We start from the raw sequence: 17,483 nt of genomic DNA on the forward strand, positions 1-17,483 counted from the left end.
CCTGGGTTCAAATCCTAGCTCTCCCTGTCCTGACGGGTAGGAGCTCTTGGTGAGGGTATTGTCTCTCTGAGCCTAAATTGCCTGTCTGATGCTGAGGTGATAAGTCCTGCTCCCTAAGGGTGGTCGGTGTGATTCAGTGATGTAAAACCTGTAAAAAAAAAAAAAAAAAAAAAAGAACCAAAAAAAACCCAAACACAAAAAACCCACCTCAGTACAGGTCCTGACACACAGGAAGAGACCAATGAGACTGTACATTATTTATCATTGTTGTTATTATTATGGATCATTATGGTGGTTGCCCTGGTATTGTGTGATCCCCAACCTCACCTCCTCTGTACTTCAAAAAAAATTTTTAAGTTTATTTATTTAGAGAGGGACAGAAAAAGTTCAAGTGGGGGAGGGGCAGAGAGAGAGAGAGAGAGAGAGAGAGAAAGAGAGAGAGAGAGAATCCCAAGCAGGCTCCACGATGTCAGCACAGAGTATGCAGGGCTCGAACTCACAAAGCGTGAGATCATGACCTGAGCCAAAACCAAGAGTCGGACACTTAATGGACTGAGCCAGCCAGGTGCCCCTCGCCCAGGTGTTTATTTTTTTGAGAGAGGGAGAGAGAGAGCACATTCGCGGGAGGGGCAGAGAGAGAGGGAGACAGAGGATCCTAAGTGGGCTCTCTGCTCTCAGCACAATGCAGGGCTCGAGCCCACAAACTGTGAGATCATGACCTGAGCTGAAGTCTGACGCTTAACTGACTGAACCACCCAGCGTCTATACTTTGATATCCACATCCGGTCAGGAGACTTCTGAAGGTCATGTCTGAACATCCCAAGGGAGGTTTAGGGGTGGGCTGGATACTCGGAAGATTAGTGGGGAAGAGAGGGATGTGGGGTGGGAGGTTAGCAATAGCGTCTTCCTCAGAAGCCCAGGGAGGGCCTCCAGGAGTCTGGAACAGAGGGTCTCCTAGTGATTCCACAGGAGCTTTTGGGCTAGGATGTCAGACACCAGTGGCCGGGTGCTGGGCAGGGTCTGAGGCTCAGGGTGGGTGGACCAGGTCTCCACTAGTGGCCTCACTGCCACCTGGGTATCTGTCCCAGGTCTGAGGATTCAGAACAACCCGTGTGGACAAAGACTGGAGCCACAGTGCCCTCTGGTGGCCAGATGCTTGGGCTCCAGGGTTAAGTGAAGTGACCAAAGTTTGGGACTTCCAGGGACAGTGTTTGTTCCCAAAACTCCAGTGACGGGAAGAGTAGACATCAGGACCCCAAGATGTCAGAACAGACACTTACCCTGTGTCTGGAGAGGGCAAGGGGTCAGGACTTGGGAAGGATTCTCGTGGAATCTCCTACAAAAGGCACCCCCCCCCCCCCAGGGTGCTGTCTCAGTCTGTACAGCATGCGACTTTTTTTTTTTTTTTTTAGTGTTTATTTATTTTTGAGAGGAGGAAAGAGAGTGTGAGCGGGGAAGGGATAGAGAGAGAGGGAGACACAGATCTGAAGCAGACTCTAGGCTCTGAGCTGTCAGCACAGAGCCCCATGCGGGGCTTCGAACTGGTGAACCACGAGACCTGAGCTGAAGTCAGATGCTCAACTGACTGAGCCATCCAGGTGTCCCAAACATATGACTCTTGATGTCAGAGTCATGAGTTCAAGCCCCACGTTGGGTCAGGAGGCTCCTCTGGGCTCCCACAGCGCCTGTGCTTCTCTATCCCAGCCTCGACCCCTCTGCCTGGGCTTCCTCCACTCTTCCTCCTCCATTGTGTGGTGATGGGTCTCTTATCCCACTGGACTGTGAGCTTAAGAGCCCGGGGAAGAGCCAGCACGGCTGTGTCCAGCCTGCCCACACAGAGCTGGGGACCATAATCCTCTAGAAAGGAGTGAATGTGCCTGCTAACCTCTCCCTTCTCTTTGCCTTTAACTCTAGACCCCCTGCTGGGAAGGTTTCCTTAATGCAGCACCCCACCCCCCACTCAGGTTGTCCAAGTGTCTGTGTGGGGCACAGTCTGGACCCCACCTGACTCTCTGTCCCCGCTAGTTGTGTGCCTCAGAGCTAGATGGTGAGGAGACACACGGAGCATGACAACTAGTTGATTCACTTATTTATTCAACAAATAATTATTGAGCACCTACTGTTTTCCAGGCCCTGTTCTAGGCACTGGGGAGACAGCAGTGGATGGAACAACAATCCCTGCCCTCACAGAGCTATTATTCTAATGGGCAGAGACAGACACTAAGTCAAATAACTAAACAGATTTAGTACAAGATGACAAACTATGGTATATATTGGAAGAAAAGGCATTTCAGAGGACAGAGTTATGGGGGATGCTATTTTAGCTGAGGTTCGATCTGAGGAGGTAACATTTAATCAAAAACCTGAATAAAGTGAGGGATGGAGCCATGTGGATATCAGGGAGGAATATTCTAAGCAGAGAGAACAGTAAGTGCAAAGATCCTGTGGCTGACATGGGATTGGAATGCTCCAGGAACAGGGAGGAGGCCGGTGTGACTGGAGCAAAGTTAGCCAATGGAAGGAAAGAGGGAGATGAGGTTAGAAATGTGATGAAGGTTGGGGAGGGGATCACTTGGGGCATTGAGGGCGGACTGAGGACTTTGCACTTTATTCCAGTTATGGAAGAAGCCCCCGGAGGTTTTGAGCCCAAGAGCGTTGTGACGCCATATGTTTTAGGTAGCGCACTCTGGCTGCCATGGGGAGAACAGACATGGGGTTGTCCAGGCAGGACACAATGGTGGACGGTACCAGGTGGAGGGTGTGAAGGGAGAAGAGTGGGTAGATCCTGGATCCGCTTTGTGAATGTAGAGATAACACGATTTGCTGATGGGCTTGGTGTGTGTGCTTGTGAAAAAGAAGAGAGCCGATGATTGATTGCACTTAGAACAAAATCCATTTTCTTTGTAATGTCCTACAAGGCTCTACATGATCTGGGTCCTTGCCCTCTCCCCAACCTTGTCTCTCCCCTCACTCATTCTGCTCCCATCACACCAGCTTTCTTACTGATCTTTGCACTTGTCAAAGCGCGTTCCCTTTCCCCTCCTGCCTCCTGGCTGGAACTTCTCGGGTCTCAGCTCAAATGTCATCTTCTCAGAGAAGCCGTTTTATAGCATTCATAATTTTCTGAATTGATTTTGTCTATTTATTTTCTTCGTTGTCATCTTGTCTTTCTCCACTAAAAGGTGAGCTGCTTGAGGGCAGCGACTTTGGTCACTGCTCTGTGTCCCAGTGCCTAGAAAAGCGCCCGGCACCTGGCAAGCACTGATTAAGTGAACAAAGACACTGATTAACCTCTGTGCTTGTTTACAGGCTGGCTTACACAGAAGAGACACCCAGACAAGCAGGCATAGACAAGAACACACAACAGATCCTGGGGTCATCCACATACCCTGGGGAGACCCAGAAGCCAGGGGCCGCCTGCTCCCGCGCCCGCGGTTCCTGGTGGATGGAGAGCCCGAGGTGGGAATGGAGCACCCCCAGGGAGGAGGAAAAGATGCTCTGGGACGAGCCCAGCCCCGCCCTGTATCCCCAGCAGCCAATGGGCGTGTGGTCCTCCCGGCGCCCCCTGGGACGTGTAGTCCGGTCAGGGGCGCCCTCGGGCGCCGCTGTGCGCCCCTAGACTCCACGTCCCGTCGTGCGCCGGGAGGTGCGGGGATTGGCCGAGCCCCGCCCCCGGCCCGCCCCGCTCAGCTCGCGCCGCAGCCCCAAGAATGAATGAAATCGTAGCGCGCTGGGCGGCAGAGCGGGCGGCGCAGGCCGGGCTGGGCCCGCGCGCGGCGGCAGCAGCGCCCCGGGCCGGAGGCGGCCCAGCCGAGCGGGCCATGGCCACCGCCATTCAGAACCCGCTCAAGTCGTGAGTGTCCCCGCCGTTCACGTCCCTCCATCCCGCCCCCCACCCCTGGCCCTTCCCCCGCCTCTTGGGGAGGGGGACGCAGCGCGCGGAAGGTAGTTTAATGGGGGCCCTCCAGCTCGTCCCCCCCCACCGCTGGGGGGACCTGCCGCCCCTTGTTGCCCCCTGGGGTTGGGGGCGGGAGCCCCTTCAGGGTCGCGGGGGCGTCTCTTCTTTGTCGCTGTCAGTGAAGGAATGTGGCGCGGGTTGGGGGGTGGCGGAGGCCGTTTCCCCACCCAGAGTGGGGGTAGGGGCTTCCCTCTCCTCTTCCTCCATCTCTCCTTCTCCGTGTCTCCGGGGGCGCCGGGGGGCATAGGGCTGGGAGTACGAACGCCCAAGTCCAGACCTCAGCCTCCGGGGTCTTCACCACCCTCCTTCCCCCTCAGCAGAGCACCTTTCTCTTTCCTCTCTCCTTCTCCGGGGACCTCGGCCCGCGTGGCCGCAGGGTGGGAGCTGAGACGTCGGGGTTCCCGGTCGGATCCCTGCTGGCTCCCTTTTTTCCTCCCCGGGTCTTCGGGACCTAGAAGCTCCGACGCCCAGGTCAGTTTAGACCGTGGGATTCCTCCCTCTCCCCGCCCATACACATCTAACCAGAGCATCTGGGACCGGATGCTTCGGGAGAGGATGCTGGCAGCACCCTCAATCTCGGGGGATTCCCTCCCTTTCTCCCTGTCCGCGTCCCTCCTCCGAGCGTTAGCTTCCTCCTGGGCCCGGTGGCTGGGAACCTGGACGCCCGGGTTCAAGCCTAGCTCTGTCCCATCCCTCTCCTCTCTTAGCCACCTCTTTTCTCTGTCTTTCCATCTCTCTCTCTCGCTCCCTCTTCGGGATCCTGGACTCCCGGGTCCCAGCGCTCCCCACCCCCTTTCCTCCGGCGGTGACAGCGGGCTCAGAGTGACAGGCGCGCGGCCGTTCCCGCCCTCCCTCCCCGGCTGGCGAGCGCGGCACTCCCCTCCCCCTCCGCCCCTGCCCGGGGGGGGGGGGGTGTGGAGAAGGCGGAGGGCGAACGCCCGCGGCGCCGCACAAAGGGACTGTGGCGACCTCCCCCCCTTCCCCCAACCTCTTGCTCTCGCCGCCTTGACCTTGAGCAGCGCGTGTTGGGGGGTGGGGAGGGGGAAGGGGCCGGGAGCGCCCCCCAGCCTCCCAAAGGCCGGGCCTGATGGCTGGACCCTAGGCCCCCAGTTGTTTCTGGTTTCTGGCGGGGGGGGGGGGGCTGTTGGGAGAGGAGTGGGGCGGGGGTTAATAGGCACGCGCCTACACGTGTGGCTTTGCGGTGAGCAGGAGAGCTTGCAGGGCGTGTGCGGAGCCGGGGTCAGTGTGAGGAGGTGTGTGACGGTGACACCCTTCTGCTTCCCTCACTCTGTCTTAACACACAGACGGAGGTGTGCCCCACGAGGAACACCCTCGAGCTGGCTGGGACAGGGTTCCTGTGCAGGTTGGTGGATCTACAGGCATTCTGGCCTCCTCCCTCTGACCCTGGCCGGACCTCTTGGAGGAGGTCAGAGGAAGCGTTGGGGTGGGTGTGCCAGCGCCCTGCTTTGCCCTTCTTTGCTCCCCTCTTCAGACAGGTCCTCGGGGTTGAGGGCAGAGACCGGCTTCTAAAAGAATGGAGCCAAATCCCCTTGGGAGTGGGAGGCTGGAGGGAGTGCGAGGCTGGGTATTCTGACTACCTGGTTTCAAACCTCATCTTGAGCCCTTAAGTCTCCCCCTCCCTTCTCCCCCTCCTCCAGAGCCTCAGTGTTACCATCTGTGTACTGGGGACTCCTAACAGAGCCTATTATCCCATGGGGCTTGTGACCTTTGGGAAGCACTTAGTACAGAGCCTGACCCTGCCTAAATGTAGTGATTAGTAGTCATAGCATCAATATTGATTTCTCTTGCGGTCCAGTTCCCACACAGGGCATTGCGGGGGCCTGGGCAAAGTTAGGGTGCGGGTGCCAGTGCCCTTCTTTGCTCTCATCTTCTAAGGCGTCTGCAGGGGTGGGGGCAGGGGAGTTCAAGTGTGGGAGGGGGATCTGTGAGGGTTACTAGCGGTAGGGAAAGGGAGGCAAGTTTCAGCCTGGGTCTGGGGGGGGGGTTCAATCGTGCTGGTGGACAAGGGCCTCCGGGGAGGTGATGGAGTTTTCTACACTCAGCCTCCAAACCGATCAAATGGATGCAAGGGTTCTGGGGTGGGGCAGGAGTGAGCTGGGGTGTCTGAGGCTGGAGGTGTGGGGAGCAAGTGTAAGCATGTGTGGGTGGTGGGAGGTGAGAGAGGAAGGTGGCAAGGGCATTCTCTGAGCTGAGCTGCTGGGCAGAGGGGGAGGGCTTAGTCTGGATGCGATAGGGGGTAACCAGGGGAGGGGCCTGAAGACCAGAGTGAGAATGCGGGTACCATTCCAGGTAAGCATCCCCGGCTTACTCTCCTTGCCACCTATTCTCAACCAGATATGAAGCAGAGACCTACTCTGTCCTGTTGCGGGTAGGGGAGGGGGAAGGTCAAGGCCTTAGCTGGGGGAGATGGGGGAGGGTTTGTGGTTTGTGGAAGGGGTCTGAGACACTAGAGGTGTGTGTGTGTGTGTGTGTGTGTGTGTGTGTGTGTGTGTGTTTAGAAGTGATAAGTATGGAAGACCTTGGAGGTGTCTCTCACCAGAGGGTAGGTAGGGGCATCAAGTGACAAAAGAGGTGAAGGCTATTATGCAGTCTGTCTGCCGGAGAGCCCCCTGGTGGACAAGGACATTTGTGGGCGTTTTTAATCCACACAGGGGCTCAAACTTGAACACAAACTTTGGACCAGGGGGGGTTCCAGGTGAGTGCTGGTGCAGCTTGGTGGGTCAGCTCACTATCTGGGGATCGCTTAGGGTACAGTCTGTGTGAGTGACAGTGGGAAAAAGAAGGAAGTAAAAACTGACTTGGGTACAGACATCTAGGCGAGTGAGTCCCTCCCTTAGTCCCACCTTCAAAGAGCCACCAGGGGCTCAGATTCCTCATCTGGAAAATGGGGGGTAAAAATAGCCTCACCCCAGAGGGTCATTATGAGAATTGCACCAGTGAATCAAGTACTTATAACTGTGTCTGACACATCATGGGTACTCAGTATATTTACTCGTTCAACAAATACTGAGCATCTTTTATGTACCAGGCATTCCTCTTCTTCTCTTCCTCCTCCTCCTCCTCCCCCTCCTCCATCTTCTTTTTTTTAAAGCTTATTTATTTTTGTGAGAGAGCGTGCACGCACGTGCCCGCGTGTGAGCAGGGGAAGGGGCAGAGAGGGAGACCGCGTGGAAGCGGGCTCTGTGCTATCAGCGCAAAGCCCAACACGTGGGGCTCCAACCCACAAACTGTGAGATCTTGACCCCAGCGGCAGTCCCGACGCTCAATCGACTGAGCCACCCAGGCGCCCCAGGGTATTATTCTTTCTAGAATGGTTGGCTATTTTACACCTTAACTACATATCAAATCCTCTTTGTGGAATGAGTGAAGTTTTACTGAACACTTACTACCTGCCAGGTACCTTTTAAAAACACTCACACATATGTACTCATTTAATCCTTACGACAATCCAATGAGGTGTCATCCTCATTTTACACGTGAGGGAAACCGAGGCCCAGAAAGGTTAAGTCATTTGCCCGAGGCCACATGGCCACCAAATGGCAGAGCCAGGATTTGAATCCACAAGGTGTGGCTCCCGCTGCAAAGTAGCACTGTGCGGTCTAGCCCGCGGAAGGAAGGGATAGAGCAGGGCGGGGTCACTGTGAGAGTGACAGCCCTGGAGGGACTAGATAGGGTTCTCTGGAGCTGGGAGGGACTGGGGAGGGGGGAGGGGGGAGGGGGGAGGGGGGAGGGGGAGGTGTCCGTGAGCTAAGCGCAGGTTTAGCCGGTGGACGTCTGTATGGGCACCTCTTAGGTATCTCTAAGTCTCAGGGCATTGAAGTGTTTGTGTGAGTGTAAATGTACGTGAGTCTGTAAAGGTGTGGGAGTGAAGTGTGCGTGAGTCTACGTGGGAGGCTGTGAGTATACGTGTGAATGTGTGTGTAAACTGCCGTATGTGGGTGTGTGCGAGTCCAGGTGTGCATGTGTGAGTGTCTGCCCGGGAGACTAGATGTGCGTCTGGGCGAACGTGTGTGAGTGACTGCGCGCTCCCTGGGCCCCACCTCTGCACCCGCTTCCCCGCGGGGTCCCGCGGGTCCCCGGGCCCGGGACTACGACTCCCAGAATGGCCTGGGCGGGCCCGCCCCGCCGTCGTGATTGGCTGTGGTCCCGGTGCTCCCGCCCCGCGGGAATGAATGGATGGGCGGCCTCAGCGCCCGCCCGAGCGCTGGGAGGACCGACCCGGCGGGGACCTGCTGGGGGCAGGACCCGGGGAGCAAGATGGCCACGGTCATCCCCGGCCCCCTGAGGTGCTGCGGGCCGGCGGGAGGTGGGGGAGGGCGCGCGGGCGGGTCTGCGCGGGCGTGTGTGTGTGGCGGCCGGGGGTGGGGCCGAAGGGGTGTCTGGGGGGCTGTCACCGTGGGCCGTGCTGCGCGGGGGTGCGGATGTGTGCGATCATGGGTCTCTGGCAAGAACGGTGTCCGATGCGCTGCTCCTGGACGAGCGGAGGGTGTGGGGAGCTCGGAGTCCTCTTCGGGTCCTTTTCGGGGAAGGGGGTCATGTCCCGCCCGGCGACCCCCGGGGTTGGGGAGAGAGTGAAATGGCCTGGAGGTGCGGGAGCCTTGGTAAACTTGAGTGAAGCCCACACTACCTTTGTCTTGGCGTGTGGAGTGTGTGTCACTTGTTTGTACTGTTATTTTTTTGTTTTTTTTGTGTGTGTGTGTTTTTGGATATGTGTGTGGATATGTGTTTAATATCTTTCAGTCTACCAGGTATCGGGACATTTGGGTCTTTGAGTGTATGTACATGTCCTTTGAAGCCGCATCATTTGTGTTCTGTGACTGGATTTGTAGTTGTGCGTGTGTTTATGTGTACATTTTTGTGTGAATATGGGTGGATTTGTCTGTTTCTATATTGTATATGTGTATATCTTTGTGTTTGGATATGTGGTGTTTTAGATGTTGGTTTCTATATCGTGTATCTTTATGATTGTGTGTACGTGTGTGTCCTGTATGAATCTGTGCGATTTCTTTGTATAGTGTGCCTGGACATTGTGCGTGTGTGCGTGTGTGATTTGTTTGTGTTGTGTCTTTAGATATGTGTGTAGGTGCTCATGTGGGTAGTTTGTTTTAACATTTCTTCTAACATTTGTGTATGTGTGTGTCTTTGGTTGCATGAGTGTGTGTGTGAAGTGTGGTGTCTGTGATCTGTTTGCATGTTGTGTGTCTTTGTGTGGGTGCTTTGTTTATGTTGTGTGTCTTTGGATATGTGATGTGTATTTGTGCGTGGATATATGTGTGTTGTGTCTGTCCCACACTATGTATCTGCAATGTTTGTGTTTTTTTCAGTAGATATTTGTGTGTGCACGTATGTGAGATTTGTCTGTTTCTCCTTTGTGAGTTTTGGGATATGTCTCTCTTTGTGTGTGAATCCTGTGTGATTTGTTTGTGTTGTGTATTTTGATATGTGCACGTATGGATGGGTCTTGGTGTATTTTTGTCTGTTTCTACATTATGTGTGTGTATCTACCGGTTGGCTCCGGGCCTGCTTGGGTCTCAGGTTGGGGGCTCCTGAGTCCAGGAGCGACAGGAGGGGAGAGACTGGAGGAGTCAGATCACCCATTCCGGAGCGGCGCGTTGAGGGAGGGGTGCTGGACGACCCGGCGCTCCTGCCCTTGGTGACAGCCACTCGCCCGCTCCCTCGCCCTCACAGCCTAGGCGAGGACTTCTACCGCGAGGCCATTGAGCACTGCCGCAGCTACAACGCGCGCCTGTGCGCTGAGCGCAGCCTGCGCCTGCCCTTCCTCGACTCGCAGACCGGCGTGGCCCAGAACAACTGCTACATCTGGATGGAAAAGACCCACCGCGGCCCTGGTACCCGCTGGGAGGGCAGGGGCGGGGTGGGGCGGGGCGGGGCAGCGGCTTTGCGGCGGCGTTCTCGGTCCTCACCGCCCTCCTCACCTGCAGGTCTGGCCCCGGGACAGATCTACACGTACCCCGCGCGCTGTTGGAGAAAGAAACGGAGACTTAACATCCTGGAGGACCCCAGACTCCGGCCCTGCGAGTACAAGATCGGTGGGTGGAGCTCCATCCTGTGCCCGGGGTGGCCCCAGCCGGGCCCGGGGCAAACGCTGATCCGTGTGTGGTGACGCCTGTGTGGTTCTGAGCATTTGCCTTTATTTCCCTTCTAGCGAGTGTCTGCAGGTGTGTGTCTGGCTGTAGTCCAGACATTCTCCAGTTTTCCCTGAGTGACTGCTTTGGACTTGGATGTGTCTTCTCCTACTGGGGCCCAGGTGTATTCCGGGCCCGGTGCTATCCGTTAGGTGCCTAGGTGGCTCCTCCCCGGTGAACTGGGATGTGTTGCTGTGCGGCTGTCTTTCTTCCTGTGGGCGCCTGAGTGTGTGTGCATGTGTGAGAGTGTCTGGTGGTAACCTTTGCGTCGGTAGTGGAGTGGATGTAAGTATCTGTGTCTCTTTCTAGGTGTTTCCAAGGACATTAGAGGGTTCGTTTCATCTCGTGTGTGTCTGGTCTCCCAGAGTGTCCGGCCGTTTCTGGGTGTGTCTGAGTGCATCGGGGTGTCTGGTGTCTCTTCTTTTGAGTGTCTGGATGCTTTGGAATGTCTGGGAGAATCTCTTCCCCTAGTATCTGGTATATCAGGTGTATCTCTGCCCACGTGTGCTGGTCCAACCAGACCGTCTGGCCTTATCGCTTCTTGAATGTGACCAATACTATTAGAGTCACTGGCTCTTTCTCTTCCCCCCTCTGTGTGGGTCCAGGTATATTGAAGTGTCCATCTGTGTGGGTTTTTTTTTTAAGTTTGTTTGTTTGTTTATCTAGAGAGTGCCCACACGGGCTGGGGAGGGGCGGGGAGAAAGCCGGAATCCCAAGCGGGTACCCTGCCACCAGAGCAGAGCCTGCTGACCTAAGCCGATCAAGGCGCCATGGAGTGTCCATCTGGCTGTCTTTCTGGGTGTGTCTGATGTGTCCATCTGAGTAGTTCTCTCCAGATGTGTCTGTCTGTATCTCCCCTGTGTGTGTCCACATGTCTGGTAGGGTCTGGCTGGGTGTTCCTTACGCGGACCTAGGTATAGCTGACGATTTAGTGTCTTTTTCTGATTGTCTCTGGGCGTATCCCAGGGTTTGGATATGTTTCCTCTACGTGACTGGGTGTATCTGAGTGTCTGGGTGTATCTCCTCCTTTGTGTGTCTGGCTGTCTCCAGATGATCCGTCTGTATCTCCCATGTGTACCCTGTTTGAGAATCTGTGTTTCTCCACGTGCATCCAGGTGTAAGCGAGGGAGGGTCTGGCGTGTCTCCGTCTGAGTGTGTCTGAGCGGATCCGAGGGCCTGGCCGTGTCTTTCCCAGGTCTCGGCCTCCTTCCCAGTATGCGTGATTGAATCTTTGAGTCTGTTGCTGGTCGAGTGTGGGAACACCTCTTTCCTGAAGCAAAGGGCATGGCTCCCCAACCTGGGCAGTTTGAGAAATCCTCCAGGGACAACTTCCCCACTTGACCTCCCCACCATGGCCTTGTCCCCAGATTGTGAGGCACCCCTGAAGAAGGAGGGTGGCCTCCCCGAAGGGCCTGTCCTTGAGGCGCTACTGTGTGCTGAGACAGGGGAGAAGAAGATTGAGTTGAAGGAGGAGGAGACCATTATGGACTGCCAGGTGGGACCACCCCTCAGGGGCCCCGGCCGCCTTGTCACCCCCGCCACCTGCCCTGGCGCACCCTGTTCCCGCTCTCTGATCTCCCCTGGTTCCCTAGGGCCTTCGGGCCTCCTAAGTCGCATCCTTCCACACCTCATCTCTGTTCGGAAGACCTCCCTGCTTGCCCTGTGCCCCCAGTCTCCAGCTGTGTCCGCAACTCCCACAGAGAAGGACAGCATCCCCCATTTTCTTGACCTCAGTCTCCCTTCTGGTGTCCAGAAACAGCAGCTGCTGGAGTTTCCACATGATCTCGAGGTGGAAGACTTGGAGGATGACATTCCCAGGAGGAAGAACAGGGCTAAAGGAAAGGTATCACCCCCAAATCTTTCTCCCTCACCTCTCTCCTCAGTGACGGATCCCATACACTGAGCGTTTATCGTGGTCAGACCCTAACCCAGTTTGGCCTCACTGAATTCCCAGAGCAGCCTGAAGGGGTAGAGGATTTTATACCCATCGTACAGAAGAGGACGCTGAGGCTCAGATATATGAACCCATTGGCAAAACAGAGATTGTATAGTGGGTCAGAGCCTCCTTCACACCCATGAGGAAGCCTCTGAGAGGTCAAGGGGGTTACTCGAGGCCCATAGTCAGGAAGTGGCAGAGCTGCGGTTCACCTTTCAGGCTCCAGTGAGGAAAACTCTTTCAGTTGCCTCCCTTCTTGGCCCCTCATCCCGCCTCTTCCCCCAGGCATATGGCATCGGGGGTCTCCGGAAACGCCAGGACACCGCATCCCTGGAGGACCGAGACAAGCCGTATGTCTGTGATAGTGAGTCCTTCTGAAGAGGGGGAAAGAGAGAGTGGGGCCTAGGGACCTCTCCCCTGCTGGCCCCCTCCCTCCTGTTCTAGAGCCCGGCGGGAGGGGATGCTCAGGCCTCTGGCAGAGGGGGGAGGTGTGATCCCCGAGGCCAGGGTGGAGGCCGCAGGGGCTGGGAGGGCTGACCGGCCCTCCCTGCTCGCTCTCCAGTCTGTGGGAAACGGTATAAGAACCGGCCAGGGCTCAGCTACCACTACACCCACACCCACCTGGCTGAGGAGGAGGGGGAGGAGAACGCCGAGCGCCACGCCCTGCCCTTCCACCGGAAAAACAACCATAAACGTGAGCAGGCAGGCGGGCTGTGGGGTAGTGAGGGGCCCCGGGAGTGGGGGCTGAGGAGCCTGGGAGGGAGGGGGCACATTAGACATTTCTGGAAAATCTCCAGCTCAGCGGTCCCCTCCCCCCACCGACCATGGGGATGCTGGCTCTGGGGTTGCCATGGCAACCAACCATCTCTCCCTCGCTCCCGGCCGGGCGTAATATTTCTGGGTCTGATTTATTGTTTCAATTAGAGCTTGGGGAGGGGGGTGATAGATGACTCCCCTCCCTCTCTGCCTCCCGTTCTCCCTTTTCCGCTAAGCTTTGGCTAAGGGGCAGGGTCTGTGGCCTGGGAGCCCTTGGCGCCTGCCCGTGCCAATCTCGTGGCAGCCCTGACAGCCGGAGGGATGGGAGAGGGCTCGGGAGAGGCTCCGCCAGCGGAGAAACTGTCTTCACACCCACCTCTTGGTGGGAGAGGGCGGTCTCTTCACCCCGTCCCCACCACGCACCGGGCACCTCTGTGTTCAGAATTTTTCTTGTGAACATCCGTCTGTTTGCATATCAGATCTTGGCCAGTGGTACCCCCAGTTTTTATCTAGTCGGGGCTTAGTTGGCACTGGTTGTGTGGTAGAAAGGGGAAGCAGGGGGGCTCTTCCTAAAGCTGTTATTTGCCAGTTTTGCCTAATAAAGAGTGAGTTGTCCTCAAAGAGTTCGGGGCTCCTGATGAGAATTATTTGGGTTCCCATCCCCGTTCTGCCGCGGCCACAACTTGGGGTAGCTACTCTCTCTCCTTACCTCCCCCATGCCTGGATAAAGGGGTCCACCCCGGGGCTGGGGCTGAGGCTGGGGGGCAGGGTGGAGCCTTGCCTATGGTGAGAGCCCCTCTCTCTGTCCCCCCAACCCCAGAGTTTTACAAAGAATTGGCCTGGGTCCCTGAGGCACAGAGGAAACACACAGGTAGGGACGCCTCCCTCTGCCCCTACTCGTGCAGCAGCCTTTGAGTAGGTGCCCCCGCCCGCCTACGTCAACCCCCCCACCGCCTGCTGTCTTTCAGCCAAGAAGGCGCCCGATGGCACTGTCATCCCCAACGGCTACTGTGACTTCTGCCTGGGTGGCTCCAAGAAGACGGGGTGTCCCGAGGACCTCATCTCCTGTGCTGACTGTGGGCGATCAGGTGATACCCTCACCTGAGGTTGCTGGGGGCCCGGGTGGAGGGGACGCCAGGAGTCCCGATCTGGAGGCTGGGAGGCGGAGAAGTGCGGCCTGGGGCTGGGGGGATCCAGAGCTGGTGGAGTGGACTCAACTGCTGAGGACCTTGGGAAACTGGGAGGGGGAGGGGTGGTCAGAGAGGCTCTGGGAATAATGGGATGCGGTCGTCACGGCGTTGCCGGTCGTAGCACGTGCTTAGCATGGCACGAGGGGCAGTGAAAGGTGGTTGCCAAGGCATTGTGGGTAGGGAACCGTGATAGTGAGTAATGGATGGCCGTTGCCTGGGCACTGTGGATAACCGAGGGCGCTTGCCGTGGAGTTGCGGTTAGTGGGATGTGGTTTCCCAGGGTGGGCTTGTAGGTAATAGACTGTGGTTGCCTCAGCACGGTGGGTAATGAATTGTGGTTGTCATGGTATCACGGGGAGTGCGATAGGGTTGTCACGGCAACGGGGTAGCGTGGAACGTAACTTGTGGCACCGGGTGGCGGCTGAGGGGGTCTCCGCACTGGGGTAGTGCGACGGCTGTGGGATCGGCGTCGCGCGGTACCGCCGGGAACACTTCGGTCGCTCGCCCGTCCTGGGGGACGGGCGTTGGGTCACGGGGAACCCAGAGCGTGGGGACCCCACTGCGGAAGGCGGTTGCCATGGCGCCGTGGCTGGGAGGACGTGGCTGCCGCGTTACTGTGGTCAACAGAACCTGTCGGCCACTCTGCTGTGGGTAATGGAATGTGGCTGCCTCAGCACAGCGGCTAACAGAATGTGGCGGCCCGGGTGTTGTGGGTGGTAGAAAGTGGTTGCCACAGCACTGCGGGTAATGGAATGCGGTTGCCATGGTATTCTGGGGAGCAGAATGTGGTTACCATGGTGGCTGGTAGGAGACTGGTGGCCACGGTCGCGGCAGCGCTGCTTGCGGTACGGTCGCTGGGCACCGTGCGCGGGGTGGGGTCGGGCTGTGGGCCACGGGAGCTCCTCCGGCCCTAGGACCCAGGGGTGGGGGCCGAGCCGTCTCCTCCCCGGGGGGGGGGGGTCAGTCACCACCGGGGGCGTGATGAGCCCTAACTGCATCCCTGCCCCTTGGCCCCCAGGACACCCCTCATGTTTACAGTTTACGGTGAACATGACGGCGGCCGTGCGGACCTACCGCTGGCAGTGCATCGAGTGCAAGTCCTGCAGCCTGTGCGGCACCTCGGAGAACGACGTGAGTGCCCGCCCGCCTCCCCTGGGACATGCCCCCAGGTGGCCTCCCGTCCGGCACCTCCGCCTCTGCCAGTCGGGCCTAAAGCCTTTCCCTGGAGCCCCTCCCTGGTGAACACTAGTAACCTGTATTATTATTATTGCTTAGTGTCCATTAACTGAGCCCGGCACTTAGTGCTCCTCATCTCTCTGACTCCTCCCAACCACCCTCCGAGGTAGGTGCTCTCGTTCCCACTCCGCAGAGAAGACACTGAGCTCAGAGAGGGGACGTGACGTGCCCGAGGTCACGTCTAGGAAATTAGTAGAGCTGGGAACCGAACCCAACGTCCATTGCTTCCAGAGCTGGTGTCAGACCATCTCGGTGGCGTTTGAAGTGTTCCACAGAATCTATAAAACCCAGACTGCGAGTTGCAAACCGGCCGACCACAGGGGTGTTTTGCTTGGCCAAGCAGGGTTTCGCAAAGATTCCGTGATGCGAAGCCCGTCTCGGAGCCCTTTCTCGTGGGAGGGACCGCCTTCCCCGGCCCTTTGACCTACCCCTGCCCCAGCCCCCCACCCCGGTTTCTGGTGCCCGTGCCCCCAGGGTGCCAGCTGGGCGGGTCTCACCCCCCAGGACCAGCTGCTGTTTTGTGACGACTGCGATCGGGGTTACCACATGTACTGCCTGAGCCCCCCCATGGCGGAGCCCCCGGAAGGTGAGAGAAGAGGTGGGCATGACCCCGGGGGCGGGTGGGTCGGAAAGCTGTCTTCCGGCTGGTGAAGACCAAAGACCGTGTCTGCTGGCTGGGAAGTTGGGTCAGCCTCTTGGGGACCCGGGCCTAAATCCCTGTCCTCTGGCCACCCCCACAGGGAGCTGGAGTTGTCACCTCTGTCTTCGGCACCTGAAAGAGAAGGCCTCTGCCTACATCACCCTCACCTAGGCCTGGCTCTGGCTCACCCGGACCTCTGGGGTGGTGCTTACCTATCTGCCTCTCGGAGCTCCTCCTCGCTCTCTCCGCCCTCAGTGCCCCACAGTGGAGGGGGACAGGGGAAGCCCGAGAGGGGGCGGGGCCACCCCCTTCCCTCTGTGCAGGTGGAATGTTTGCCCTGTGGGTTGGTGGGCCCAGCAGGGCCCCTCTCCCTTCCTCCCTCCTTCCCCATCCCTTGGCGAATGGGCACCGGGGGCTTCTGCTCCCCTCAAAGCCATACCCCGCCTCTGGGCGGGCATGAGGGGTGGTAGATGCCAGCCCGGGGCACGGACACAGCGTTTTTCTAAAGAAAAAGTCAAAAAGTTAAAAAAAAAAAAAAAAGAAAAGAAAAAAGAAATTAATATATACAAAGAGTCCTATAAGGCCTGGCTGGGTGGAGGGGGTGCTGCCGAGCGCATCCACTGGGCACCGGTCTATGCCAGCTTCCTGCCTACCAGCCCCACCCCCCCAGTTTCTGGAGTTGCAGCTGTCCCACCTCCTCACCCAATGTGGGCACCATCCCCCTTCGTGCCCAGGGCAGGTGGGTGTGGTGTCCACCCTCGCCCCCTCTTGGTGCCCACCGTGGATACTGCATGACGTGAACCATGGTTTTGAACTCCGTTCCTGCTCCCTCCCTGAGAGCCCCACCCTGCCCGCTCTGTGCCTGCCGCCTGCCCTGGCTGGTGGGCGTCGGCTGGGGGGGCAAGGCGGGCAAGGCGGGCCCCTGCCCAGCGCCTGCTGGAATGAGAAGCACAGACTCTACAACGGACTAGTTTTTCCCCCTTCCCCTGCTCCAGTTCCCCACCGGCCAGGCCGGGCTGCCCCCTGCCACCCTCGCTGGCCATTTTGGGGGTAGCGAGGGGGCGTGGTTGTTTCTTGTGGTTGTGTGTGTTTGTTGTTCGGGTTAAAAAAAAGGGAAATTGAGACTGCAAGTGGGGGGAGGTGGTGGGTTTGGGGGGGTCTCCCCCAATCCAGGCATGCCCCCCCCCTTGTAAACGAGTCTCCTTTATTGCCTGCCTCTGCTGTGAATTAACTTGTTCTGTGTATTAAACTGGGCCTGACCCCTCTGCCCACGACTGCCTCGTTCTCCAGGCTGGACTGGGGCACCACCAAGAAGGGGAGATGGGGGCCTCCTAGGGGGAGACTTGACCAAGGTTAACAGCTGGAGCCGGCCCGACCTCCATCTCCCTCCATCTCCCCCCTGCACCCCGCCTTTCTCTGGCTTTGTCCCAGCTCCTCCCAGCCTTGCCGGGGAAGGGAGAGGGGGGATGGGGTGGAGGGGGCTCCCGCCCAGCCAGCTGTGGTTGCCCTGGCAACGGACTGCTGCAGCTGCAGTGAGCAGCAGTGAGGGGGGAGGCGGGAGCTGGGGCCTGGGGGAAGGGCTGGAAAGATGAAGAGGCCG

The 17,483-nt window shown here is 57.9% G+C and overlaps 1 protein-coding gene across 10 annotated transcripts; it reads left to right on the plus strand.

Annotated features, from left to right (window-relative positions):
* Positions 1-3,765: 3,765 nt before the first annotated feature.
* DPF1 (double PHD fingers 1) lies at positions 3,766-17,154 on the plus strand. Of its 10 annotated transcripts, none has more exons than XM_019819594.3 (12): positions 3,766-3,853; positions 9,668-9,828; positions 9,922-10,029; positions 11,493-11,620; positions 11,879-11,968; positions 12,347-12,425; positions 12,624-12,755; positions 13,638-13,688; positions 13,786-13,905; positions 15,026-15,138; positions 15,718-15,841; positions 15,984-17,154. In XM_019819594.3, exons 1-12 carry the CDS (start codon positions 3,822-3,824, stop codon positions 16,052-16,054), a joined length of 1,209 nt encoding a protein of 402 aa, XP_019675153.2. In that variant the 5' UTR covers positions 3,766-3,821; the 3' UTR covers positions 16,055-17,154. The 10 variants fall into 10 exon arrangements, with proteins under 10 accessions (XP_019675153.2, XP_019675154.2, XP_019675156.2 ...); XM_019819595.3 differs by having other exon boundaries at positions 15,748-15,829; XM_019819593.3 differs by lacking the exon at positions 3,766-3,853 and adding an exon at positions 8,091-8,265.
* The last annotated feature ends 329 nt before the right edge of the window (positions 17,155-17,483 follow it).

The sequence above is a fragment of the Felis catus genome, chromosome E2 (assembly GCF_018350175.1).
Source record: "Felis catus isolate Fca126 chromosome E2, F.catus_Fca126_mat1.0, whole genome shotgun sequence".
Taxonomy (NCBI): Eukaryota; Metazoa; Chordata; class Mammalia; order Carnivora; family Felidae; genus Felis; species Felis catus.

Bases quoted from the DNA above. Each gene is read 5' to 3' on its own strand.
- DPF1 (XM_019819593.3), top strand. From the start codon at position 8,156: ATGGGCGGCCTCAGCGCCCGCCCGAGCGCTGGGAGGACCGACCCGGCG. The intron at 9,829-9,921 runs GTACCCGCTGGG...CCTCACCTGCAG, and splicing joins AAAGACCCACCGCGGCCCTG to GTCTGGCCCCGGGACAGATC. The intron at 15,842-15,983 runs GTGGGCATGACC...CCACCCCCACAG, and splicing joins CCCGGAAGGTGAGAGAAGAG to GGAGCTGGAGTTGTCACCTC.